Source organism: Nerophis lumbriciformis, linkage group LG15 (genome assembly GCF_033978685.3).
Source record: "Nerophis lumbriciformis linkage group LG15, RoL_Nlum_v2.1, whole genome shotgun sequence".
Classification (NCBI taxonomy): domain Eukaryota; kingdom Metazoa; phylum Chordata; class Actinopteri; order Syngnathiformes; family Syngnathidae; genus Nerophis; species Nerophis lumbriciformis.
In genome coordinates, this window is record NC_084562.2 from 7,286,176 (window position 1) to 7,313,445 (window position 27,270).

The window sequence follows — 27,270 nt, forward strand, 5'->3', positions numbered from 1 at the left end:
CTGCAGTGTTTGCTGTCTAACAGAAATTATTGCCGTCTCTTTGATTCAATGTGGCGCAATTTAAGGGAGTGCTCTTTAAACCTCAGTAATTGGTCTTTTAATAGCTACAAGCCAACAAATACGCATTCTGCTCTCATCAAAAAGACCTTTTTATTGATGTGGTCCTTCATCAGCTTTTATTTAAGCACTAGACGATTACTAATAGCCAGCTTGGAACCAGATGTAAAAGTGACCCTTTTGATTAGTCCTATGTAGCAGAGGTTAGTCAGTGGTTAGCTGGTCCCACTGGCAGGGGGTCACGCCTAATGAGAGTTGGATAGTGCAATTCCATTAAACTAAATGAGCCACGAGCACAACCCCCCAGTTTTAAAGATAATTACTTCCTATTTCCCCTTGAAAAGGGGTCAGTCTGTCCGCAACAGGGTTGACCTTTCTTTAATTACAGATGGGTAGGAACAGACAAAACACAGGCAGACGAAAGAAAAGCCTAATTATTTGGTTACAGATGTGGCAGGTAATCAATCTCCCTTCAGAGAGACTGTGGGATTTGACATTAAAAGATTGGCAGATCCTTAACAACATGTAAGGACTTTGGTGTGCCACAAGATGTGGATAAATGCCATATTTTCCATTATGTGCATGAAAAGCCACTTGTCATTGTCTCCACATTTTGCGGTGTCTTACACAATTTAGGTCGCAAACATTGTTATAATATTCAACACAAAAAACATCTATATTCTGTGTAGGGGTTTGCCGATTTATCGGCCACCGATCAGTATTGACTGATTTTCATTCAAGTGTGTGATCGCCATTGCTGATGAATGCCTTTCAATATGGACCACAAGCGCTGATGCCCTTGGGCTGATACTGTATTTTTCTGTAGTCCCCCAGCTGACAAGCTAGCAGCTAATTGTGTATCTCCATTCACAGTATGGCGCCGCTCCCCTAATCAAATAATAATCACCACCATTACAGCAAATTAACTGCATTTCTTAGCCTAAGTGTCATTATCATGTACATTATTACTAAAGGACAAGGCTAAACATGTTATACACTGAGAACTTGTTCCACGCCTGTTTTTGCAAAAACAAAGTACTGGCAACACTTTTCTTTTCTTTGGAACAAACACTCTCATTAGTGTTAGCATTAGCCATATTTTGAATCGCCGCTAAGGAACTAAGGGGGCGGGCAAGGGCTACAGAAGCTCATGATAGCAAAAAGTATGCTGGAGGAAAAAACTAAAAAATATATATTTTAAATCACCTGCAACAACTAAACTCTAATTTATCGATACAATTTATGTATCGCTTGGGCCTATGATCAATACTAGAGAGATTAGATTGATACATGTATATTCTCATAGATTTAGATTGGTCAGATCTAGTCTGACTAATCCAGTCTGACTAGATCTGACCAATCTAAATATAACACTAGATCTGACTCAGCAAAGTCTTTGACCATGAACAGATGAAGTCTACTTTGATGAGAGGCGAAACATCTTCTAAGACAAACCAAACAGTCCTGTTGCGATCGATCGATTGAATGCCCTGATAATGCAATGACCTGGATGAATGAGAACATCCATATAGGCACATTTGTATATGATAAAAAAAAAAGATGAACTAATTTAAATATTGTCTTGATATTGATAAACCGTCAGTAGCACTCACCATACATACCGTATTTTTCGGACTATAAGTCGCAGTTTTTTTCATAGTTTAGTTTCCAGTGCAACTTATATGTTTTTTTCCTTCTTTATTATGCATTTTCGGCAGGTGCGACTTATACTCCGGTGCGACTTATAGTCCGAAAAATACGGTACATTGAAAAATTTACGGTTTGTACATGTAGGCCTGGGCCGATAGTTAATAAGTCAAATAAAGTAGCATTACGAATAGTATTGCGAAGACATTTGTCATGTTATGTTGGTGTTCCTCACTCAGAAGCTGCCTGTTTTTTTGTATATCAACTGTTATTACATCTGCTTATCCTTCAGTGTTCATAATGTTACTTTGCAATTTTGGTTTAAAAACGTCTTAACTTAATTGTCAGTTAAGTGTTTTATTTGTGTATATTTGAGCCCCCCAAAGCCTCCTTAACATATTGTATTGCTTTTAGTTGTGATTTTTATTCAAGTGCAACATTTTGCCCACAAAGTATATTTTCTTGTTAATATTTGTTTGTTTTATTTAACTTTGGGATTTAAGTTTACATTACAATGGTAAAATATATGAGAAATACAAGTTTATTGCATTTCAAAGGATATACATGCATTATTATGTATTATCATAACATCAATGGTTAATTTGGTCCCTTTAAAAAATAATGGCAATAATATCGTTCATCGACAATAGTTTGTAGGTCAACTATTGTTGTCAAGCAAAATTTGACAACACATTTTGCTTGTCAAGCAAAATTTGTTATCGGCCCAGGCCTAAGTGCATGTGATCGGTATCGACTGATTTCCCTCATGGATGATTGATCCTAATGGATGATCCTTAATTATTTGTGTTGGATATTAGAATCCTGTATTGATTTGAAGCTTCAAACTGATTGACCTGATTTGTAAAAAAAAAAATATTTTGCTAAAACATTTTTCAACATAATTCATCAAATGATTGTAAAGATAATAGTTTGATTGATCAAAAATAAAATGCATTTCTAGTGTTGGCAACATGTTGAACAATGTTAAAACGCTCAACACTAAAACAAAGAAGTGCTGTCACACCCATTTTTTTTTCATAATTTACTTAACTTCCTGAACATAGCACAAGATTGTACTCAGATAATCGCTGAGTAATTTCCTCATATACTGCATGTAAATTCCAGCCTGTGGAAACTGCTACTACTTTAATTGTTTTTCTTTTTTTAAATGTTTTCTTCTTGCGCACAGCAAATCTCTCTCTGGAAGCTTTGCATGCTTACTTTTATAAAGGAGCTCATGTTACCATACTATTTGAATGTGTGGGGTTATATGCTTCGACACATTCACTACAATAGGTTTGACATTAGTTTTAACCAACATGCCTGAGATCTAAATCTAAACAATGTATGTACTTGGTAATGGCAGAGTCCATACATGGTTGTACTTCTATCTTCATCTGTCTGAATCTCTTCTTGCCGTCTCTTCTTGATCTTTTCGCAGCAGTAGCTGCCTCACTTTTCCACCCTGATGGTCAGAAATCACTCGTTCTATTTAAAATGGTTTGCTTTCAACCTAAGATGTATCTATTTTCAAAATACTTTAAAAGACAACACCTGACTTGTGTGTGTGTGTGTGTGTGTGTGTGTGTGTTGTGTGTGTGTGTGTTGTGTGTGTGTGTGTTGTGTGTGTGTGTGTGTGTGTGTGTGTGTGTGTGTGTGTGTGTGTGTGTGTGTGTGTGTGTGTGTGTGTGTGTGTGTGTGTGTGTGTGTGTGTGTGTGTGTGTGCTTAGATATTTCTGGCCTTTTTTTTTAACATGGTCACATCACAAGAAGATATGATTATATTGAACTACAAAGCAATGACACAGCAGCTTAATCAGCACAAACATTTGCTGTCTGCTTATGTAATCATATCAGTCAGGTGTTTTTAGGTAGGTAATGTGTGGTGATCATTGTCTCACTTGTTAAGCCAGTCTAACAGCTGCCTTGTGCTGGTGTTGATGCTTGCTCTGTTCTGCTCGGCTCTGTTCTGCGGGGAGTTGGCTTTGCTTTGCCTAGTTAACTTTAATTGCCTGTTTCCTGTGGAAGTTGCTTGAGCTGCAACGGCATTTACGCATAATGAAAAAAGATAAGAGTAAAAGGAAGCTAGGTCTTTACCCATGAATATTGAATTGGAAGCAATTTATTTCAGTCTCCCCCATTCCTATCTTCTCTTCTCTTCCCCACCCCATCCTCACCCTTTTCCCTCACTCGTCTGCCCAACCACATCTTGCTAATGAGGCTTCTTGATAACGATCCCCACACGCTTTTCCTCATTAGGCACACTGAATAGGAACGGCCCTGCCCGAATCCCAAACTCGCACTCTTTCATTCTCCACTCTTTTATTTATTAATTCTGTCTCGCTGCCTCTGTTTTCTCTTTTGCTGCTTTTTGTTTTCCACCTCAAAGGTATGCTTTTGCCTGCACACTAGGGCTGAACGATTATGATAGAAATGATAATCACAATTATTCTGATTGATATTGTAACCCCGATTATTTACACGGTTGTTCATTAATTTGAAAACATGAGTATTTATTGTACCATAAAAACTAAACTTTAAATATAGTTTTAAAAAACTGGATATAATTTAGTACAAATAAGCCTCGTGGCTTGGTTGGTAGAGCGGCCGTGCCAGCAACTTGAGGATTCCTGGTTCGATCCCCAGCCTCCGCCATCCTAGTCATGTTCGTTGTGTCCTTGAGCAGGACACTTCACCCTTGCTCCTGATGGGTCTTGGCTAGTGCCATGTAGGGCAGCTCCCGCTATCAGTGTGTGAATGTGTGTGTGAATGGGTGAATGTGGAAATAGTGTCAAAGCGCTTTGAGTACCTTGAAGGTAGAAAAGCGCTCTACAAGTATAATTCATTTACCATTCCATGTAAATAACAATAGCAATATGTTAAATACGTTTTTTTACCATTTATACTTACTTTACCCCCATAGTGTGTGCTTTTTGAGTAAAATACAATTAAATACAATGTTTAATTAAATGCAAAAATCCTCACATTTATTGGTGCAATAAATCTTTTGACAATTTTGACAGTATTTTATGTCAAAGCATAATAATCTTATAAATGTATCAATAAGTGCTTTAAGTACATTTTGCTTGTGTAGGGTACTTTTTTTTTGTTTTGTTAGATTTGGCGCACCGTGCTATTATTCTTAAGTTTGGGAAGTGTGCTGTGCTGTTGTTCTCAGCTTGACGAGTAAAGAGGCGACTCACTTAAGGCTGGAAAAAAAAGAAAGAAAGCGCTTCTAAAGTTGCGATCACTGTTTGTACGTTGATCTTACATCGAGGATGTCGTTCACAACAACAGATGAGATGTGTTGTTGGTGTATGGATTGTTTCTGTTAGCTTTAGCTTTGTAGGTTTGTTGCTGTTTCAACCATTTTGACATAATTTACTTCAGGGTGGAGCGGTTGAGTGTGTTGGGGATAAATGCAGGATACATTATTTTCCCAAACAAATGTTCCTTATCTTTACAATGACAGTATTTTAATCGCATGTCAATTTCCCTGATATTATTTTGCGTTTATCAGCGGATTCTGTTTTATTGGCCAATTATGTGACTCTGTCCGCGGTTACGTGAATGCGGAAATCCTATGCCTTACTTTTTTGTTGAGTTTAGTGATTATTGATTAGGCATACTAGCGTTGTGTCAAAAAGTAGCAACCATGGTGGGATCCCAAATTTCTCTGAGACATGCATTTTTTTCCACTCAATCGCTCCTCATTTGTTTCACTGTCACAAGCTCCGGACTTTGCACGCACGTTGCCAGGCCCATTGTTTTTTTTCCGTGAGAAGCTATAATCGAAATTTTAATTACCGTATTTTTCGGACTATAAGTCGCAGTTTTTTTCATAGTTTGGCTGGGCTCCAGTGCGACTAATATATGTTTTTTTCCTTCTTTATTATGCATTTTCGGCAGGTGCGACTTATACTCCGGTGCAACTTACAGTATACTCCGAAAAATACGGTATATCTAATTGTCCAGCCCGCTGCACACCTTCACAATATTGACGAGTGGTAATGCTGCATTCTCTTTTGCTTCTATTTTTCCAGTTTGAAGTACTGAGCTGAATAATTCTGAATAATTCCCCGCTTCTAAATAAACATTTATATGCGGTATAACCTTTTCCCATTTACTGTAATGAATGTATGGATGGAGTAATTGAGGTTGTATCCAGTATCAGAGTAGCAATATTTTTTTTTTTTTTGGAGAGGCAGTTGATGGATGTGATAAGTGTTATTTAACCTTGTTTTAAACCACTTGCCTCCCTCTTGCCTGAGTGGCTGTTTAACTCCTGTCTATCGACTCACTCTCTGCCCTGACTGCCAGACATCCGAGGCCTCTTGGGAGTTGTCTGAACGCGTGCATCTCTCTGCTGACAGCATTCTTTTCAATGTTTGTAAATGTAGGCATTATGTTTTATCCCAATCAAAGTTACTCTGCCTGTACTATAATATTCAGACAACCTTCTACATCAGGGGTCAATGCAGATCATTCAACATACATAAACAGACTTTGGAAAACTATTTTCAAAATGGCCACTTGACTCTGTACTTACGGATTAAATACAACAAAATAATTGTAATCAAATTTTAAATTTTGTAAAACTGTCACTGTTATGTATAAAGCACATTGACTAGCAAAAAATGGAGAGTGGACTACAATGGTGGACACTGGCAAATTTTCGGGACTTATGCAGCTCTCAAATACACATTAGCAGGTACCAACAGGTGAGAAAAGTTGGTGTTGCATAATATTGCGAAACAAAACACCAGAGAATATCTCCTTATATGTTCCATTTGGGGTCCTTATAGACACATCATAATACATGTATGTTGAAGCACAGTACATCTGACTACAGTAGCTGTAATGCTCCGCGTTTCATCAATATTAGTGCGACTATAGAAAGCGGTGTGTAATGTTCTATATTCTCAATGAAACATCGTTTTGCTTACGGGTATTTTTTAGCATCATTTATTGAACAGGCGTCAACTTGCAGTCCACACGTATCTCTTATATTGCCATCTACTGGTCACACTTACCGTGTAAGCACAACCAGAATTAATAACGTAATGTAGGCGCACTGAGTTAGAAGCACTGTCGATTTTTGAGAAAATTAAAGGATTTTAAGTGTGCCTTTAAGTCTGAAAAATAAAGTTATTTAATTTGTTTGAAAAAGTAGCACCCAAGTGATTATATGGAAAGTGTGAACATACAAACAATAAGTACAGCTTGCTGCTGCTACTAACACGAATAGCTTTAACAATTTAGCTGCTGATAGCGGTGTGACCAACTGGGCTGATATTTTAACTTGGAACTATCAGTATTAGGCGTAGGCCAATAACAAATTTTGATTGACGATATATTTACCAACAAATTATTGCCAATAAATGATATTTTTGCCATAAATTTTATGAGACCAAATTAAACCATTTATTTAATAATACGTATTAATATATCCTTTCAAATGCAATAAACTTATGTTTCTTCTGTATTAATGTTGTAATTGAAATCCATCCGTCCATTTTCTACCGCTTGTCCCTATCAGGGTAGCGGGGGGTGCTGGAGCCTATCTCAGCTGCATTCAGGCGGTAGGCGGGGTGCACCCTGGACAAGTCGCCACCGCAAATTAAAACGTCTAAATATCCAAGTTAAATAAGACAAACAAATAACAATACAATATGATTTGTTCGGAAAATGTTGCACTTAAACATTACAGCTAAAAGCAATAACATATTTTAAGGAAGGTATGGGGGGCTCAAAAATACACAATCATAACAATAAATAAAATAGGTAAATAAAGTGTTGAAAAACAAAGTTGCACTTTAATATATATTTAGGCAGAGGTCGAGTTGTACATTAACTGACAATCAAGTTACGACCCTCTTAAACAAAAGTGCAAAGTAACAATATAAACACTACAGTTTAAACAGATACATTAACAGGTCACATGCAAAGTAAAATTAAGTTTGGCAGCTTCCGAGTGAAGAATACCAACATGACCGCACTTTTAAAAATGCTTGTTTTATAACCGTATTAAATGGCAGCATGTCTTTAGCTTTGAGGGGCGGTATAGCGTAGTGGGTAGAGCGGCCGTGCCAGAAACCTCAGGGTTGCAGGTTCGCTCCCGGCCTCTTGACATCCAAATCGCTGCCGTTGTGTCCTTGGGCAGGACACTTCACCCTTGCCCCCGGTGCCGCTCACACTGGTGAATGAATGATGAATGAATGATAGGTGGTGGTCGGAGGGGCAGTTGGCGCAAACTGGCAGCCTCGCTTCCGTCAATCTACCCCAGGGCAGCTGTGGCTACAAATGTAGCTTACCACCGCCAGGTGTGAATGAATGATGGGTTCCCACTTCTCTGTGAGCGCTTTGAGTATCTAACAATAGAAAAGCGGGATATAAAATCTAACCCATTATTATTATTTAGTGATGTATTTAACCACACTTTCTGTGAGTGCACACTATTTTGCACTGTTTTGTTTACACTGTCGGTGACTGACCTGTCAGCTGGCTTCTTTACCAAACGCGAAGTGAGTAACAAGTGAGTTTGGACTGTCGAGTGGTTGTATTACAAGAGGGTGTTGTTGTCGTCACGCACATTCGGCAAACTGGCTCCTCTGTGTTGATAGACTCAACTTGTTCCAAAGGTTTAAACTAAAATATTCCCACACTGGCGAAAGGGACAAGCGGTAGAAAATGGATGGATGGACGGTGCGGTGGCCTTTGGTTTTTTGATCATTTTGTCCTCGTTAGCTGCTACATGCTAACTAGTTGCACTGTCTGATGCTAACGGGCCACCCCGAGTCGCTGTACAAAGAGTCAAAGACACCTAATGAGGGCAAGATAATTCACCCCCTTCTGTTCATTCTGCTATGGTACAAATGCGCATAGCTGCTAAAAGCGACGACAAGCGTGAATGCTCTTGAAGCATGCGCATGCCGATTTTTCGACACTGAAAAACTTACCGATATTCATTTCCATTTATCGTCGGTTAATTGACTTATGAAATATCGGCCCAAGCCTAATCTGTATTATTATTAAAGATGACGCACATTTGCAGGTAGCAATGATGTCAAACAGCATATGCAGAATCATCATTTTAAAATGGTATTTTTACATTTTAAAACGTCTTCATTAACCCGCGTAGGCAACTTGTTTTGGTCTTGCATCCCTACACAAACTGTAACATTGTTAATCGTATTTAATGTGATTTGTACCGTAGTTGTTAATACAATTTTGAAATCTCTATTTTCTTTAGTTTTTAGCACACATGCTTTAAAATTAGCAGGTTATAAACAAAAATGTTGATATTATTTGATATCAGAGGAGAGGAAAAAATGTATCATGACCATTTTTTTTTTAACGCTTAGCCCTAGTTGCACATCTGATAATCTGATTGCAACGACGACATAGTGGACGCAGAGTATGTGGAGGGACACGCCATTTTCTGGCCTATAATTCCGAGTTGGATAACGTTAAAGTCATTTTAACAAGTTGGCGCTCATACAAAGGCTACAACGTTACATTTTTTTCCTTGAGCATGCACTGAGCACAGACAGTCACTACGTTTCCATGTACCAAATTAGCCTGACTCCTCAAATAGTTTGGTTTTATGTATTTTCACACTTACATGTGAAGTCAGTGACTACGTTTACACTGCAGGCCAAAGTGGCCCAAATCGGATGTTTTTGAGATCAGATTTTTTCCAGCTGACTCACTGAAAGTAAAATGTGATTTTTATCAGACTCCAGTGTAAATGTAAAACACATCACTGGCATGCGCACTTTGATAAAGTGAAAACAAAGAAAGTTAAACGGGAGGAAGTCGCTGCTACTACTACAAAATAAAAATAAAAGTTGCAAACCTTTAAAAATGAGTGTTCTTTACGTGAAAGTAAATGAAAGTAATATAATGTATGAATGGATTTATATAGTGTAATATATTTGGGAGGGTTGTAATCTTTTTATGGCTAAGTAGAGGAGATTGGGACATCAGCATGGATCTATGGGAGCCTTATTTTTCAACTATCATGTAAGCAAATGCGTCACAGTGTCAATTCCGGTCTTTCAACAATCGCTATTTCTTCGGAATCAAAATATATATTCATTTATTACATATAGCCTATTATTTGTGCACTATTGACAAGTGATGCACCGCAAATTTGGTCTTTTTAAATATAAACCGAAACTGTGTGTTGTAATGAAATATCCATTACTGCTGGCTACTGCGTCTTACTGCGTGATGTAGCTTGCCCAAAGCTGACGAAAAAAATCCCATTCAGGTCACATACAGGTCTGATTGCGTTTAGACAGAAGTAACATTTAAAAGATCAGATTCCAATCGGATTCAGGACGACCTCCTAATGTGACCTGAATTTGATGGCAAAAGATCAGACTTGAAGCACTTTGGGGCGTTTAGACTGGCAAAAAAAATCATATCTGTGTCACTTGATGGCAAACAAATCTGATTTTGTGTGCAGTGTAAAAGGGGCCAGTGTCTATGCACACTTTCAAATGCGACTATTGGTCATATGTCATGTGCCTACCGTACACTGGGGAGCACTTATTTCCTTTTAGCGCGGGTTAATGTATTGTTTTTCCGGTTGACCTATGACGTCATACTAGGCATCTGCGGCTCCTTGCAAGTAAACAGCCTAGCTCTGTAGTACCTGACGTCTGTCGTAATATTGGCACAGATTAGAAATATGTCTCTAATGGCTATGCTGATGTTAAATAACAGACAGCATTAATAAATGATCTTGGATTGTGCTACGAACATGACGCTACTACCAAGAATTAATCGGAGCGGATGCAGGTCCAAAGCAAAGAAAGACGGGAGGGAGAACATTTTTATAAAGGAATTTTTGGAAGAAGAATCATGGAAACAAAACTTTCGAAAGTGTCAGAGTTCATTCATAAGGCTCTCTGGATTAATGGAAGGAGTTTTAAATCCAAAGGAAAAGACTGTTCGTGCCCTGGCTGATACTGTTCCAGATGAAGGTTGCTGTTGTTCTGGACTATCTTGCCAGTTGTGTGGAATACAGAGTTATTGCTACTCAGTTGGCTTGCATAAATACAGCGTGAAAAGGTTTGTGCACGCTTTATTATTTGCGTTTAATAAACCTGCTTCATTCTCTTCATTTCATTCGTATTTTATTGGAGAGTCCGAATGAAGCTGGCATTCTGCATTTCCTTAGCTACCTTCTTAGATAAGTCTCCGTTTCTTTTATTTCTCCCATTGATGTACTTCAAAATGTTTTGTTCTTTTATTTTGTGAAGCAAATTAACAGTCTCCTCTTCATTACAATTGTTGTTAATGTCTTTATTAATGGTATCTGCTTCCGGGTTATATCCCGCGCGTTGAGACTGGCGCATTCGCAATACGAAGGGTCCCCTCGGTAGCCCACACCCACTGGAGAGATCTGGTTTTCAATCGCATAATCCAGCTGTGTTAGTCCAACTTTTCAGAAACCAAACACGATCGGCTTAAGGTGTTTCCATGGGTTGCAGAATGCTCATTTAGAGCCGAACTATTTGAGAAATCGACCTAATTTAGCGAATGGATATGTACTGAGTGAGACAGTTGCTCTGACTCTGGAAACCAAGGCAATGCCATAGTCTTGACTTAACGGTGTTGCTGTGTGCAAGACTGGACTGGCCATTGATTGATGGATGGATGGAGGTTTTTTTGTGTATTTTTTTTTTGTTTAATTTTTTTTAACTCTCCCAGGCTATCCCGGGGACATACTGCTGCAGACAAGACAAAACATTTTTATAAAATGTCATCAAATAAACTTACTACCTCCTTTTATACCGCAAAAGTATGTCATAGTGTTTTGTAATTTGGAGAGCAAACTGCGTGGGTTCGATCCCCCAGCTTGGTTTGTGGCAGATTTGGGGAAAAAAACCTACAATTCTGTAGTTCACTGTATTGTTAATTTTGTCAGCACAAAAATAAATTGTACTACCTATGGATGGGCACCGATACCCAGTTCCATAATGGCACCACTGCCCGCGTATGCGGTAGTACCCTGACCAAAAATAGCTATCAATGCTTCATTTTGGTGCGAAATGAATGTGATGTCAGTCATTTGCAACACGTGCTTAGAATTGATATTGTGAAAGTAACGCCTTGTAAGTAATGTAGAGTTCCAACAGAAGCACACAGAGTCCACTGTTCTTTTTAAACTTATTACTGTCCTTAACACGCCAACAGTATAACACGGTTAGCGTGTTAGGCTAGCCAGTAGCCACAATGACAACAAAGCTTTTTCCTCATTCTGCACCAATGACTGTTATGGCAAACAAGGTTGCATCGACAAACCCCTGGAATGAAGAGCAGCATACATATTACGAAAGTTGTGTTTTGCTTTTCTATATGTTCTGTATTGCTGCAATAAAAATTAAAAATTGTTGTGGATTGTATTTGTTTTACTTACTTTTGATTATATTACTTAGTTGTCATTTAATGTATATAATTGAAGTGTTTCAATAACTAGACTGTTCAACTCGAATGTCACAAAATTTCATGAAAATAAAAAGGGTTTTGTGTTTTTTTTATTTTTTAAGTACCGGTTCAGGCACCATTTAAGCACTGGCACCATTTTTCAAATACGGATTTGATGCGATTATCGGTTAAAATGTTAATGATACTCATCCCTACTACTACCCAAAATGCTTGTAAATGCATGATGAAAATAATATTGCTTATTATCAATCTGTCCCTCTCCATTCTGAAACACATGCTAATGCCCATGGATAGCAGGATTCAGTGTCCTTGTGTAAAAGTGCACACAATTACATTATCACATTTTGCATGGTTCCGTAAAATAAGCAACGGACGATAAACACCGTATCGACTGTAACAGCCTTGATGCTCTTATTTAGCAGAATCTCCGTGTAAAAGAGGCTAGTGAATGTGGTGTGTCAGCTGGCTGGTAGTCACTGTCAGCCTGATATTATGAATAAATGGATTGGCCTAGAAATACTGTAATGTTGGTGTAAGCCAGCTCTAATGCATGCATAGAGTGCAGTCATTCATGGATTCACTTCCCAGCCGACCCACTTGTCTCCTCTTCGTTCTTGTCTCCCTGTACTTGTTTGTAGCAGCAGCAATTGCAGGCGCAGCACCTCTCCCACGCAGCCCATGGACCCCCTGTGCAGCTACCCCCGCACCCCTCGGGTTTGCAGCCACCTGGCCTGCCTCCTGTGACTGGTGCTGGCTCTGGCCTGCTGGCGCTTGGTGCTCTCGGCAGCCAGGCTCACCTGCCTGTAAAGGATGAGAAGAACCATCACGACCTGGAGCACAGAGGTGAGGAGCACAGCATGACGCACGCACTGATTGAATAGATTTCAAAATTAACATGTGAAAATGTGTTGACTAGATTTAATGGGCTGTAGGTATGGTTACAGATTGTCCATGATCTATAATTAGAAATGTAAAGACCATTGGTGCTGGTCCATTCAGCAACAACAAACTAATCACTAATAATGACGATTTTTACCACCTGCATGTATTATAAATGATGCCTCACTAGACTGTAGTCCTGAAATTAATTTTGCATAGTTGGTCACATTGCACATTACTTTAATCTTTGACCTGAATACTATATTACATGTATCTGATGAAAGCAGTGAGATGTTGTTTCACCCATACTAATTTGTGTTTTGCTTTTTTCCTCTCTTGGCCCCTCATCTTTTCACTCACCTTTGGCTATTGCTCTGAAAGAACGGGAGTCCAGCACGGTACGTTTTTACTCTCCATATTTTTCTGTGTCCCATGTGTGTCCTTACTTTGTTGGTGAATATGTCTATCCGAAAGGGCTCCATCGAAACCATTGCCACCCGATGTACATTTTGTGTATAACAGTGCTCTTGCACAAGGGTATTGGCTGACTGAAAGCAAATGGTGAAGTCTGCCAAATATGAAAGCACCATCTATTCCAGAAGGAAAATGACTCCAATCACAGGGAGCGGATTAGTAGGCTTTAATTTCATTACAATTAAAAATGACTTTGACTTTTCTTCTATTCTTTCCTCTACCACTAGTGAATTTACTCCAGTATTTATACAAATCCCTTTCAGCTACTTTTATCCTGACATTTTTCTTTGTAAACATTTTTTTTAGTCCACGTCTCGTTAACTCCATACACCAGTCAGTCAATTTACCATCCCTATCGCTTGCTGTTTTCTCTTCCTAGCTCTCATGTTAAAGTCCCTGTTTATTGGACTGGATTATAGCGCTCAGATAACTGGAGCGTAATGCTCTGTTGGAGGGGCCAGATTAGGTTCCCAACTGACTGGCCTTTGTGAAGGGATCCCAAACCGCCTCCATCTTGTGTCGTGACAAGCACCCGCCAGTGCGGGTTTACCTGATCCTGCCGCACCTTTTTCCCAGTGTGCACCCACTCAGGCTTCAGGGCTTCTTATTCTCTTGTGTGTTGTAATCCAACACCAGACTCTGTGGAAAGTAAAGGGTGATTGAGTCTAAGCAGCCCCTTTAAAGGTCACAGACGTGCAAACAAAGAGAGGCTGTATTCTGTCAATCAAGTTCGTTTCAGAAGTTGCTGCAGAAATTTCCAATGAAGACCTGGCTAGTTGTGAAAGAAGACGGAGAAGTGTGCTGGCAAAGTGGAGAGGGGTGCTTGTGTTAATGAAAGCAAGTGCCATTTTTGACATGGAGCAGCAGTCTTTCGGCATTACAGTGGTACCTCAACTAACGAACACATTTTGTCCCACGACCGAGCTCATACTGTAACTCAGAACACTCATATCCTAAATCAGCCCCGCTCATTAAAATTAATTGAAATCAATTTATTAATCCGTGCTTGGCTCTCCCAAAAAAAACACAATTTTAACATGTAACATGCTTTTTAAGAAGAAAAACAATCTTTTAGATAATAAATATTCTTTTAAAAACATTAGAATGCAGCTGAGATAGGCTCCAGCACCCCCCGCGACCCCAAAAGGGACAAGCGGTAGAAAATGGATGGATTACAATAGTGGTAAAAACAGCTGCAATATTTAATGAAATAATATAATAATATTGTTCAGCATTAACGTATTATCCAGGCATTTAAGCTGCACCCATCAAATTTTAGAATAAATCAATATTTTTACATATATTAGCCGCATCGGACCATAAGTCACTGGTATATACCGATTCGAAATATTTTGTAAATGTTTATTTAAAGTACATACCTTAATTGTTTACAAACACTGCCTGTTACACGGCAGTAAAACTGATGATAAAAAAACTAACAGTGTCATTGTCATGGACCCATATGCTGCGGAAGCTAGCTCTCCAATCCGCTAAACAGATTCAATATTTCCAGGGTGACGTTTTGGTGAATTTACAAAATTGAAACGTTACAAAAAGAGTGCCCCTGTAAGTTAATAATACTAACAAAAATTGTAAAAGTGTCAGCATATTCGCTTATGCTAACGACCTTAGCTTGATTACATTACAATGGCACATACAAATATGCGGGAAAACACAGACTTCACACATGGGACGTTTTAGGAAGTATAAATTGTTTGTCATATTGAAAAATGTACAAAGTGAGTGATGGAGTGATGTATGAAGAATCCTTTTTGAGCAGAAACGCTATAGACGAATAGTAAATGAAACGCGATATACTTCCAATTCAAGGCACAAAATCGGAAGTATATTTTAAATCTGCAGCATCTGCAGAGCGCGACCTCACCTAAAAGATGGCGGCATAGAACCAACAATAACACACCTTTCCAATATCTCTGCTTGTGTTTTATGAAAACTATTTGTTGAATACAAAACATTATGGCCATAAGCTGCACCATATCAAGAGCTGCGGGGTTCAAAGCAGAGGAAAAAAGTAACTGCTTATAGTCCGAAAAATATGGTTAGTGTCTCTTTCTAAGTAACAATACGAACTCGATAATCATTTGTGTAGTATACGAACGTATTTGAGTGACGAACCAGACAAATAAGTGTTGACTACAAGAGTATGTATGTATGTCTGTATACCAAGGTAGTGCTCGGCGTACTGTTTGTTAAATTAGGACTAAACAGAACAAGCTGAAGCACGGCAAACATGGCAGCAGGCCTGATTCGTTGAGATATAATGGCTTGTTTCTTTTATTCGGTCGCGCTTCTCTTCTTCTGTGCACTAACTTTCTCAATTCTGATAGTTGGAGGGCAGGTTTGTGTCGATCTCTGAGCGGCGCTCAAATGTGCACGTCAACTGTACTGTATAATCAAAACAAATGTTTCTTGTGTAAACAAACAAAGCAGGTACAGTGACGTGTACTAATGTATCAACTCTTGATTGCTCAAACGGCTCGACCCTGCGACAAATACTACTGTAACCGGCAGTGGAATGGGTTCGTAACTCAAATTATGTTAGCAACTTTTAAAGCATAACAAATAGCCGAGAGACGGCTCGTATTTCAAATTAATCTTAAATTTATGTACTCGTAAGTTGAGGTACCACCGTATTCTTTTTGACATTCTTTGCCTATGTCAGACTTTTCCCTCGACAACTTAATGTGTGTCTCTCTTTTGCAATGAAGACAAGGGTGTGTTGCTGTAGAGTTCTCTCCTCATTCTACATCAATGCCTGTCAGCCTGTTTGGCTGCGCCTCCCCGACGATGCCCAGACTACAAAAACCATGCTTTCAGCTCCTAAAAGAGTGCCAGTGCATGAGGGCATTCCCACTAGTGGGGAGAAGCCCATTGCCACACTGCTATGCTCTCATTACTTGCCAAGTTCCTTTTCATTTTACTTTCGCCTTTCTCCCTCTTTTTTTCACATCCTTTTGTTGCCTATTTATATTCTGTTTTTCCCTGTTGGTGACACCCTCTTCATTGTATCCTCACAATGCACTCATTTCTGTAGTTTTTCAATGGCCTCTTTTTATCTGCGCTAATTTCCACTGGAGATGTTTTTTTGTTTTTTTTAAACTTGCTGTCAGTCCATTAACAATCTGTTGTCTCTGACCTGGCACGCATGCACACAGTTATTAACTTATTGGATTCAAACTAAGAGACTCTGGCCACTTCCATATTACTGTTTTACAAATCTCAAGTTTATAATGTCCACTATATTCGCTCATATCCTTGTTTGGTTGAAACTTGCCAAAGTTGCTCCAAGCGTGTCTCCGAATATTTTACTTTGTGGATTAGTCAGGATGTTTGAACACAAACATGTCCTCGGTTTTCCTGTGCTCTCACCACCTTGATCTGTCCTGTACATAGCTTTGCTTTAGGCGCTACTGTTTTCGTCTTTCACAAATGATGGGTTTTCTCAGCTGCCACCCCTCTGTCCTCTCCTTCCCCTTCTACCACAAATCATTCCAGCGCCACTGTGCACTTGGCTTTAGTCAATATTGCCACAGCTTTGACTGAAGAATACATCCCAGAGTCATGTCTAGACTTAAGTAAAGTGTTAGCTAGAAGTTGGCAGAGCATTGCTTTCTTCATCCCATACATCTGGCACTATCCTTTACAAAATATAATTAATGTGTGTACTTGTCACTCATGCCAAGGTGGAGGAAAATGACAGACTAGAGGCTCAGTTAGTACCTTTACATTTTTACCATTATTCCTTCTTTCCATGTAATTAATTAAAGAGTCATCATCGTTTGGTGTACACTGATAAAGCTGTGTTTTGTTTGTTTGCAGAATAATTCTGTGTCACCGTCGGACAGCTTGCGGGCAGCAAGTGAGAAGCACCGTGGCTCGTCAGATTATGGACTTGATCCCAAGAAACGCAAAGTGGATGACAAGGACAGCATGAGCAGATATGTGAGTGTACTTGCTTCTGTCAAAACATCAGCAAGCGCAATTATTTGCTCAACGCACGCAAACCTAACAAAACCTAAACATACTGACAATAGCTAAATCCTGGATGTAACGTTTACCCACTACTATACTATGTGGACAAAAGACAAGACATTGGATGGATTTAGTTCCCAACACTCATTCAAGCATGTCTTTATGGACCTTGATTTGTGCACTTTGTACGCCATTTTGAAATTCCAAACAAAGATTAAGGAAAGTTTCAGGAAAACTAACCCAACTCCTAAATGATAAAAGTTTTCCATCCATCCATCCATTTTCTACTGCGTGTCCCTCTCAGTTTTCTATTAAGAAAATTCAAAAGCATACTTTTGTCCATATAATTGTGGCGTCTACTGTATAAATCACGTCAACACAATTTTCACTTATATTAGAATTGTTCTGCAAAAACGCATTTTTAAACATTCGTTTTCGCGTCCAAGTATCACTTCTGCGTTTTTTTATGAAATATCGCTAAAATACGATCTAAAATAAAAATTTGTTCAATGCTTGCTTCAGCCGCAGGTACTCGCTGTTCCTCTAGCCTAAAAGCTACATTAAGTTGCAGGACGGGCAGACCAAAACAAGGTCGCTAGTTAGTTTAACCATCGAGCTAGCTTATCTGTTCCGAATCAGTTGTAGTACTAGAGTATTTTTATTAGCTAGTAAGAAGGTATATTTTTAATGTGACTGATTGTAAACACAGGTCACAACTCCGGAAGTATATTACCTGAGGGGGCGTGGCTTCAGGGTTGAGTTGAGTTACTTTTCTGAGTTCTTTGCATGAATGTTATATAATTTTACATTGGTTTGGTTTTAGTGTATTTCGAACATGTACGCAGTCACAATATGTTAGATCATACAATTTACATTTTCTCATTTCTCCTAACATGTCTGAAAAGGAGTAGGTAGAAGCAAATTGTGTTTAGTCTTACCCTTTTTCCAATTTATTGCTATTACTGCCATATATGATCACTTCCTATTTTTATATTGTAACACAATTTACATCAATGAAATACAACAGTTCTCTTGATAAGCAGTTAAGTCAGTTATAATTCCCATAATGAGATGGGTTATATCTCATTTTCAATAAGGTTCAAGACGTTTACAAATTACAAGGAAGAGTTATTTTGATAAATACTTCCAGTTTGAACAGCCTCTTAAAGTGGATCATATTATTAAATTGTTTGACTTATTTGCTTACTCCACTCCATAATTTAATTCTACATAATAAAGGTCTTAAGTGTTGTAAGTGCATACAAGTGTTTTAAGTTAAGTTTTTCTCGAACATTACGTTTTCAGTGTTAATAATGTTAGTAAAATACCTACTGAAAAAACAAGAAAATAAGTGGTACATTACATGGGACGTGTAAGTTTCAAAAAGACAGCCAAATAAGGTTGGTAGATGAGAATAATTGTAAAGGTAAAAGGTAGTGTAGAAATGCACCCAATTGCAGACATTGTAGTCTTGATTTTTAACATTTTCTTTAGGGGTTTGCGTGGCAGCACTTCGTGCTGATTGAAATGTTCCTCTTTTTTTCCTCAAGGGGTGCTCACATTCCTGAAACTTTATTTACTTAATTATTCCCTTCATACAAGTTGTTAGTGATTTTTTTTTTTTTTTTACAATATTAGTGTTTACCTTGTCCTGTGTTTGGCTTGTCTTCATTTCAGGACAGTGACGGTGACAAAAGCGATGACTTAGTGGTGGATGTTTCCAATGAGGTGAGACTGCGTTAGGACAAAGCTGCTCAGCCGCATTCCACAGTGTGAATGGTGCATGGAGACTAAACACAGCTGTCTGGGGGGGAAATCAACACCATCCACATTGTTGCCAATAAGTCTGTCCTAATGTTGGCTGTGTGTGCAAGGGTGTGAGTATTCTTTGTTGTAATTCTTTTGGCATTCATGCATAAAATAAGACAATGATAACAAGGAGCAGGTGAATAAGGAGTGTTTGTGTATGTGAACGTTTGAGCACACACAAGTCTATATATTATCTGTGTTTGCACATGAGGCCCCAGTTTGTTTGACCTACATGCCAGTCGCTTTCCTCTGGTCTGTTTGCTCAATCGCTCTCCTCGTCTGTCTCGTTTATCTCTGTAGGATCCAGCCACCCCTCGGGCGAGCCCCGCTCACTCTCCCCCAGAAAACGGACTGGACAAATCACGGCTCCTCAAAAAGGACGCAGCACCCAACAGCCCTGCGTCTGTCGCATCATCGGGCAGCACACCATCCTCCAAAGCAAAGGACCACACCCATATGACTGTGAGTGACACTCTAAAAAAAAAAAAAATCGACTTGGTGAAATGATGGTGCTCTAGAGGGGGGTAAGAGGTTTTAACTGACAGACTAAAGGGTATTTGTCAAGTGAAGTGGGTGTTTGTGTGCAGGCCTAGTATCCAGGAGGCTTAGCAGTTAGCTACTATGCGGGGCTTGAAGGGGCAGTGGGTCGATGCACTCTGTGGAAATCAAACCCTGTGGCTTACTCTTCTCAATCGCCTTTATGGCTTAGCCAATAAATGGTTGTTTCTTCCTCACTGAGGCTATAAATAGCTCGAGACGTGCTGCTTTTTCCTTCCTTGTTTTCTGTCATCTCTTCCTCCTTTCTTAAAATGCTACTACCCAACATTGTCCTGATCCACTGGTTTGACATGAACTATACTTGTGTTCTATGATATGGACATAAACATATATCCTGATGACGATATACATCACGATATAGTAATTTTTTCTTATAAGTATACATATATACACATGCATCCATCCATCCATCCATCTTCTTCCGCTTATCCGAGGTCGGGTCGCAGGGGCAGCAGCTTAAGCAGGGAAGCCCAGACTTCCCTCTCCCCAGCCACTTCGTCCAGCTCCTCCCGGGGGATCCCGAGGCGTTCCCAGGCCAGCCGGGAGAGATAGTCTTCCCAGCGTGTCCTGGGTCTTCCCCGTGGCCTCCTACCGTTCGGACGTGCTTGAAACACCTTCCTAGGGAGGCGTTCGGGTGGCATCCTGACCAGATGCCCGAACCACCTCATCTGGCTCCTCTCGATGTGGAGGAGCAGCGGCTTTACTTTGAGCTCCCCCCGAATGACAGAGCTTCTCACCCTATCTCTAAGGGAGAGCCCCGCAACTCGGCGGAGGAAACTCATTTCGGCCGCTTGTACCCGTGATCTTGTCCTTTCGGTCATGACCCAAAGCTCATGACCATAGGTGAGGATGGGAACGTAGATCGACCGGTAAATCGAGAGCTTTGCCTTCCGGCTCAGCTCCTTCTTCTCCACAACGGATCGATACAGCGTCATACACATGCAATGAATGCTAATTTCATTTATCTGTTCTCCTTTTATTTATAAAACACATGATGTATTAAAATGATATGCCAAATTAAAAAAGAATAAAAAAGTATTGCTAATACCAGCCCTTCTTATCGATGGTGTATACTAGACCAACATAAATTTAGAGATGACATCTGTAATTTCTCAGTGTCTTCGGGACTTCTTGTCATAAACTGTGCCTTTGGACAAAGACTCTGTTTTGCTTTTATGGTGTTTTCATCCCATTGTGGTTTTGAGGTAACATTTTAACACGGACTCTGTACTGTTCATGACGTGTCTTCAAATGATAGAAAATAATAGATGTGTTCAAGTCACTAGCAACGACTCATTGTAGGCATGTTTCGCAAATTAGCTTACCATTATTTGGTTGGTGTCTGAGTTTTTTAATCCAAACAAAGCAGTTCCTTTTTCCTCTTTTTGGTATCAGTTCCTGTTTGGGTTTGTTAGTCTAGCTTCTGTTGTACTTTCCCTCTGTGCAATGTTGACATCCATGTTCCCGCAAAATAGCAGTTTTGCTGCAGTTACAGTTTCAGCCCAGACGTACAAATTATGACAAATCAATCAATCAAAGTTCACTTATATAGCCCTTGTCTCAAAGGGCTGCACAAGCCACAATAACATCCTCAACTCAGATACCACACCAGGGCAAGAAAAAACTCAACCCACTGGGAACAACGGGAAACCTTGGAAGGGACCGCAGATGTTGGGACCCCTCTTGGGTGACCTGTGCAATGGATGACGAGTGAATAGAGTAAATAACATGAGAGTCGAGTCCATAGTGAGGCCAGCAGTGGATCCTCTTGTATGTAGACAAGTCAGCAGCACAGAGATGTCACTAACTGATGCATAGAACAGTGGTCCATCCATTTTTTTGGAGGATTTTCGAGATTAAGGGATGATGAGACACCGGCCGGTAGTTTACCATGTGGTTAGACTCGAGGTTAGGTCTTTGGAGGGTGAATAACCGCTGTTTTGAAATCTATGGGAGCAGTACCAGAGGAAAGTGATAAGTTAATAATATTCTGCACTAATGGTTCTAATATTACAAATCGCTCCTTCATAAGTTTCCCAGGAAGTGGGTCAAGTAAACATGTTGTTTTGTCCCATTTACGAGTTGAAGTAGTTTCTCTGTTATTTCTTCAAAAAGAGAGAGATTATTTTGGAGCTCAATATCTGTCGTACATACATTCGTATCTGCGTTAATAGAACCCAAATGGATGTGGGACGCGTTGTCTTTCATCTCCTTTTCTAATGAGTTCAATTTTCTTAGTAATGAAGTGCGTAAAGTCATCAGCCGAGTGGTTGGAGCTACCGTTGTAGAAGTCCTGTGTTGGGTTAGTGACGCTAATGTAATAAACAAATATTTAGGATCACTTTTATTGAGGTGGATTAGATTTGAGTATTAACTAGTTTTAGCTGTGGTAAGAGCGTATTTATAAGTTATTAAACTATCACTCCATACTTGATGCAAAACCTCAAGTTTAGTCGCACGCTATTTGCGTTTCACCTTTCTACATGATAGTTTAAGAGCTCTGGTTTCTTCTGTGAACCAGGGGGTACTCCTTTTCGGGGGCTTTTTTAGCTTTAGCGGTGCTATACTATCAATGACGTTGCGCAGGGCATCGTTAAAGTTGTTAGTGAGGTTATCGATAGAGCCCGCACAATTTGGGAATGGTGCCATCACCGAAGGCAGCAGTCCAGCAAGACTTATGATTGTGGCAGCATTAGTTTTGCGGCTGATAAAGCAGTGGTTATTAGTAGCTTGTTGACAAGGAGTCAGAACTTCGAATTTTATAAGGTAGTGATCGGACATTCCTATAGTGTACCGCAGTACCATAACTTTAGAGGTGGTGATACCCCGGAAAAGGAATAGATCTATTGTATTACCGTTGCGATGCGTGGGTTAATTTATTATTTGTACCACAGCTATCAATTATAGTCTGGAGCGCCACGCACGGAGGGTCTGATAGGGTATTCATATGGATATTAAAATTCCCCATTATAATTATATGATCTTTGTGCATCATTAGATCAGCAACAAGCTTTAAAGATATTTGCTGATACCCAAATAGGGCCCAGGGCGGGTGATCGATAACAGCTAGATGAAGATGTAGTGGTGTGACAGATCTCATAGTAAGCACCTCAAATGATTTATATTTAGAACTTAGGTTAAGGTTTTCATTGGATATCAGTGCGACCCCTCCACCCCTTTTAAGGGGATGGGTAATATGTGTACTCGTATAGTTAGGAAATGCCTCGTTAAGTGGAAAAAACTAATCTGTTTTTAGCCAAGTCTCACTGAGACCAATGGCGTTAAGATTGTTAACGTTATTATTTAATGACCTCATTAACTACTAGTGCTTTTGACAGGCAATGATCTGATGTTTAAAAGCCCATTATATTGGTTGTTTTGAGGCATTTTTGTCAATGGTATCTGTAATACTAATATTAATAATGTTAGTCTATTTTGCGTGGTGCGCCTTAAATAATTTTGATCACATTGATATGGTGGGGATCTTGAGATTATTTGCTTGGTGCTGCGATAGATTTAGCGCTTTACATATTGCCTCCTCAGTAGAATGCATGTATACCTCTGGCACAGTCGCTACAGAAAAAACATGTGAGTCATATATTATTCTACGAGAAATGCTGTGTGTTCAGGAATTTTTCAGCCTGGCACTGGTTAGTTCTAGCTTAACTGACTCCTCACCCGGGCTGACAGACACTGTAATTGCCTGTGTCCAAGCGTTCCCTAGTATAGTTAGTCAAGTGTGACTCAACGAGTAATCTATGTTTCTACATAGAGTAATGGCGCCTTCCAGGTTAGAGTGAAGTCCGTCCCTCAGCAAGCTCGGTTTGCCCCAGAAAGAGGGCCAATTATCAATGAACATTAGTCCCTGTTCTTAACAAAAACTAGCCAGCCATTGTTAAGCAAGACTAAATTACTATACCTCTCATCATTGCCTCTCGCAGGCAGGGTGCCCGAGACAACTACTCAAGGCTGAGACATCTTTCTAGCGAGATTACAAGGCCTAGCTATGTTCCTCTTTGTAATATCTGATTGTCTCATTCTAGTGTCATTGGAGCCAACAAGTACAACTATGTTTGCGTAGCTAGTGGTGGGATTAGCCTGTTGTTTGTGTTTGCTAAGCCTGTTCCGAGTCAGCTCCCTAAGATTAGATTCAATGTCGGGTGCTCGGGCCCCGGAAATACACTTAATTATAACTGGTTTACTAAGTTGTATGTTACGGGTAATGGAGTCCCTTATGATTAAGGTGTGGTGTCCGGTAAACTGGGGTGTAGGACTAGCTGAAAGGCTAATTCTGTTGTGCGTTTCAACTGGTTCACAGTGGCTTTTAGGCCGCTTAGGGCTGCTACAAACTGGGCTAGTCAGCTTGCTAAAGTTACGACTTTGCTTTAACTGGGGGACACGGCCCTCTTGAAGAGCCAACCTGTCCATGAGTAAGGTGCACGGAGAAAAGAAAGCCATACTCACCTTCTTTCTTTCACCGAGTCAAGTTTGTCTTGTTTTTGGAGCACAGTAGCTTCGGACCGGGACGAGTTTAGATTCTCCAGCTCAGCAGCTAGCTAGCTGAAAGTGAGGTGATGAAACAGAAAGTGGGTGCTTTGTAAGTTTGATAAGACTGCAAAATATGTTTGAGAAGGAATAACAAAAGCTGTAAAACAATTAGAAGCACACAGATAGAAAGATAGCACTTACTGAGCGGTGAAACAGCGGCAGCGAAAGCTACATCATACAATAGACATTTTTATGTCGCACTTACTATGATATATATTGTGATATTGCACAGCACTAAACTATACCATTCAAGGTTTGTAAACCACATCACTCCACTTCACCACCCAGCCAGCTTCTCTACAGCCCTATTTAATGTGTGTCCCCAAGTTGAAACCCTGACTTTTCTTCCCTTGATTTGGAAAAGAAGACAGAGCTTAATTATGTGTTTGGGCCATCATCTAGCTTGTCCAGCTATGTTTAACGAGCTCGACTTCTTAGCAACGGTTTATGCTTTGACCTACGCCAACCACTCTAACCATGGCTGTAATGAATTGTCAGTGTTAGATTGGATTACCCTGAGCTGTCTGTTTGGATTGTCACTCTGGATTTTCTTGCCAGAGGGAGTTTTCGCAACTGCCTAGGTTTTTGTTATTTACACTTTTTTTCAACAGGCAGGTGTGTTCCTTTAGGACATTTGATATTTTCCACACTTCTTTTCCATGTCGCTGAGAACTATTGACTGTCCTTACAATACAAATGTGCAAAACCACTAAAAGGTGTTTGTTGTTTTAGAATGACAAGTCATCAACACCGAGCCTGAAATCCAACACACCTACGCCCAGGAATGAGGCGCCCACACCAGGAACGAGCACCACTCCTGGACTGAGGCCTCTGACAATGGGCAAACCTCCTGGAATGGAAGCATTAGGTAGTAGACACTCTCATACCCCTGAACTGTAAACATATTTTGCATAACGACAAAAAAGTCTGTGGTGTAGCTAGTTGACTAAGTTTTAAATAAACCAATGTCAGATTATTCAATCAATCAATCAATGTTTATTTATATAGCCCTAAATCACAAGTGTCTCAAAGGGCTGATTATTGAACCTTTCATGTTTACCATCGTATTTGGGAGTGTTCAATGTTTACAACTGGAATTTGAGCTATCTGTGGTGGTTGGTTGTGGCTGTTGGGGAAACAAAGACAAAGTCTGCACAACTATGCATTAACATGGAGAATTCTTAACAGGAAGTACCAAATCTATTTGTAGCAATTAGGGATGTCACAATAAATTATATTAGTTATGACTGCGATAAAAACAATTTTAATTAAAATATTAAAATGATCAAAAAAACGTGATTGATAGCCACACTTTTATAAACTCACAGACGGGCTGGCGCTAGCGTTCTAGCTTAAGTGCTAACATAAATACAAGATACAAAAATGTGTTTCTCTTGAAGAAACGACATACTCCAATCTAAACTTTTATGAACACATTGCTGTCTAAGCAACTAAGTTATTCAATTGTGCACAGTGATCGATATATATATATATAGATATATATTGGACAAGGGGGTGTTTTTACAGCCCATTCAAGGACCGCTGAACAGACACCACAACACCTGCCAAAACACTCTTATCAGTGAAGCAAAAGAAACACAAAACAAGCAAAATAGTGGGCTTTCTAAAAAATGTAAATATACCAGTGCGTGCATAAGTACTTTTTGAGCCCATTCAACAATACTGCGATAATAATGATAGTTTTGGTCATAATAACTGTGATATGAATTTTTTATATCATTACATCCGTAGTAGTGGTGTAAGTTTATCCAATTTGGGCTGCAACAAACTAATGTACAGTGAAACCTCAATTTACAAACTGTGGCCTGGTGGTTAGAGTGTCCGCCCTGAGATCGGTAGGTTGTGAGTTCAAACCCCGGCCGAGTCATACCAAAGACTATAAAATGGGACCCATTACCTCCCTGCTTGGCACTCAGCATCAAGGGTTGGAATTGGGGGTTAAATCACCAAAAATGATTCCCGGGCGCGGCACCGCTGCTGCCCACTGCTCCCCTCACCTCTCAGGGGGTGAACAAGGGGATGGGTCAAATGCAGAGGACAAATTTCACCACACCTAGTGTGTGTGTGACAATCATTGGTACTTTAACTTAACTTATTTGGTTTTTAAAAGGGCTTCATAAATCAAAAAGTGTGTACAGTGAAGCAATTTTCTCCATAAGAAACAATGTAATTATGAATAATGGGTTGCAGCCTTGACAAAAGTCCATATTTTAGTGAAGGTTTGTACACTTTGAACAGAATATAACGTGCTATACAGTACTGTATATCAAACACACATAAGGGGGTGATGGATCAACTTTAATATTTATTAACAAGCTGAACTGTGCTGTATGCACTGCTCTAGCAACACACGCTCACACACAAAAGTCACTATGGTGGTTTCACAATCAATCAGAAATGACAAAATCCTTAACTTTTAACAACAATATTTCTACAATAATCATTTAAAAAAGGAAAGGCCACCAACATTAACATTGACAATCAGCTGAGGAGAAAGCAGTAAAAAGGGACAGAGAAGGACGTCTGTGGGATCTGGGGCCGGGATCTAGGTTGTGTGCGGGAGAGGGGGTGTGCATGTGTGGGCTCTTGTGCCACGTGTAGTGTAGTGTCTTTTTCTCCACTGTGAAATAAGTCCGCTCTGGCATAATTTTTGAGAAAAGTCCGGTCTCATCACAATTAAAACTTACTGTAGTACAACGCCTGCCTCGTCAATTATTCCATACTTGTGACCACCATTAATGTACTCCTCGCAAATAGGTTTTTTTTTTAACTTCACAGCAATTTTCTCTTTCTTTCAACGCTGGTCTGTTGAGTTTTTGCGAC

The 27,270-nt window shown here is 39.7% G+C and overlaps 1 protein-coding gene across 7 annotated transcripts in view; it reads left to right on the forward strand.

Moving 5' to 3' along the window:
• LOC133615972 (transducin-like enhancer protein 3-B) overlaps positions 1 to 27,270 on the forward strand; it is a 63,243-nt gene that overhangs the window by 23,902 nt on the left and 12,071 nt on the right. For 2 of the 7 annotated variants that reach the window (XM_061974911.2, XM_061974912.2), the window contains exons 8-13: positions 12,804 to 13,008; positions 13,426 to 13,442; positions 17,359 to 17,481; positions 19,189 to 19,239; positions 19,621 to 19,782; positions 25,159 to 25,294. In XM_061974911.2, coding sequence (XP_061830895.1) covers positions 12,804 to 13,008; positions 13,426 to 13,442; positions 17,359 to 17,481; positions 19,189 to 19,239; positions 19,621 to 19,782; positions 25,159 to 25,294 — 694 coding nt within the window. Of the gene's footprint in view, positions 1 to 12,803; positions 13,009 to 13,382; positions 13,443 to 17,358; positions 17,482 to 19,188; positions 19,240 to 19,620; positions 19,783 to 25,158; positions 25,295 to 27,270 lie in introns of all 7 variants that reach the window. The other 5 variants (XM_072914771.1, XM_072914773.1, XM_072914772.1 and 2 more) reach the window with 3 other exon arrangements.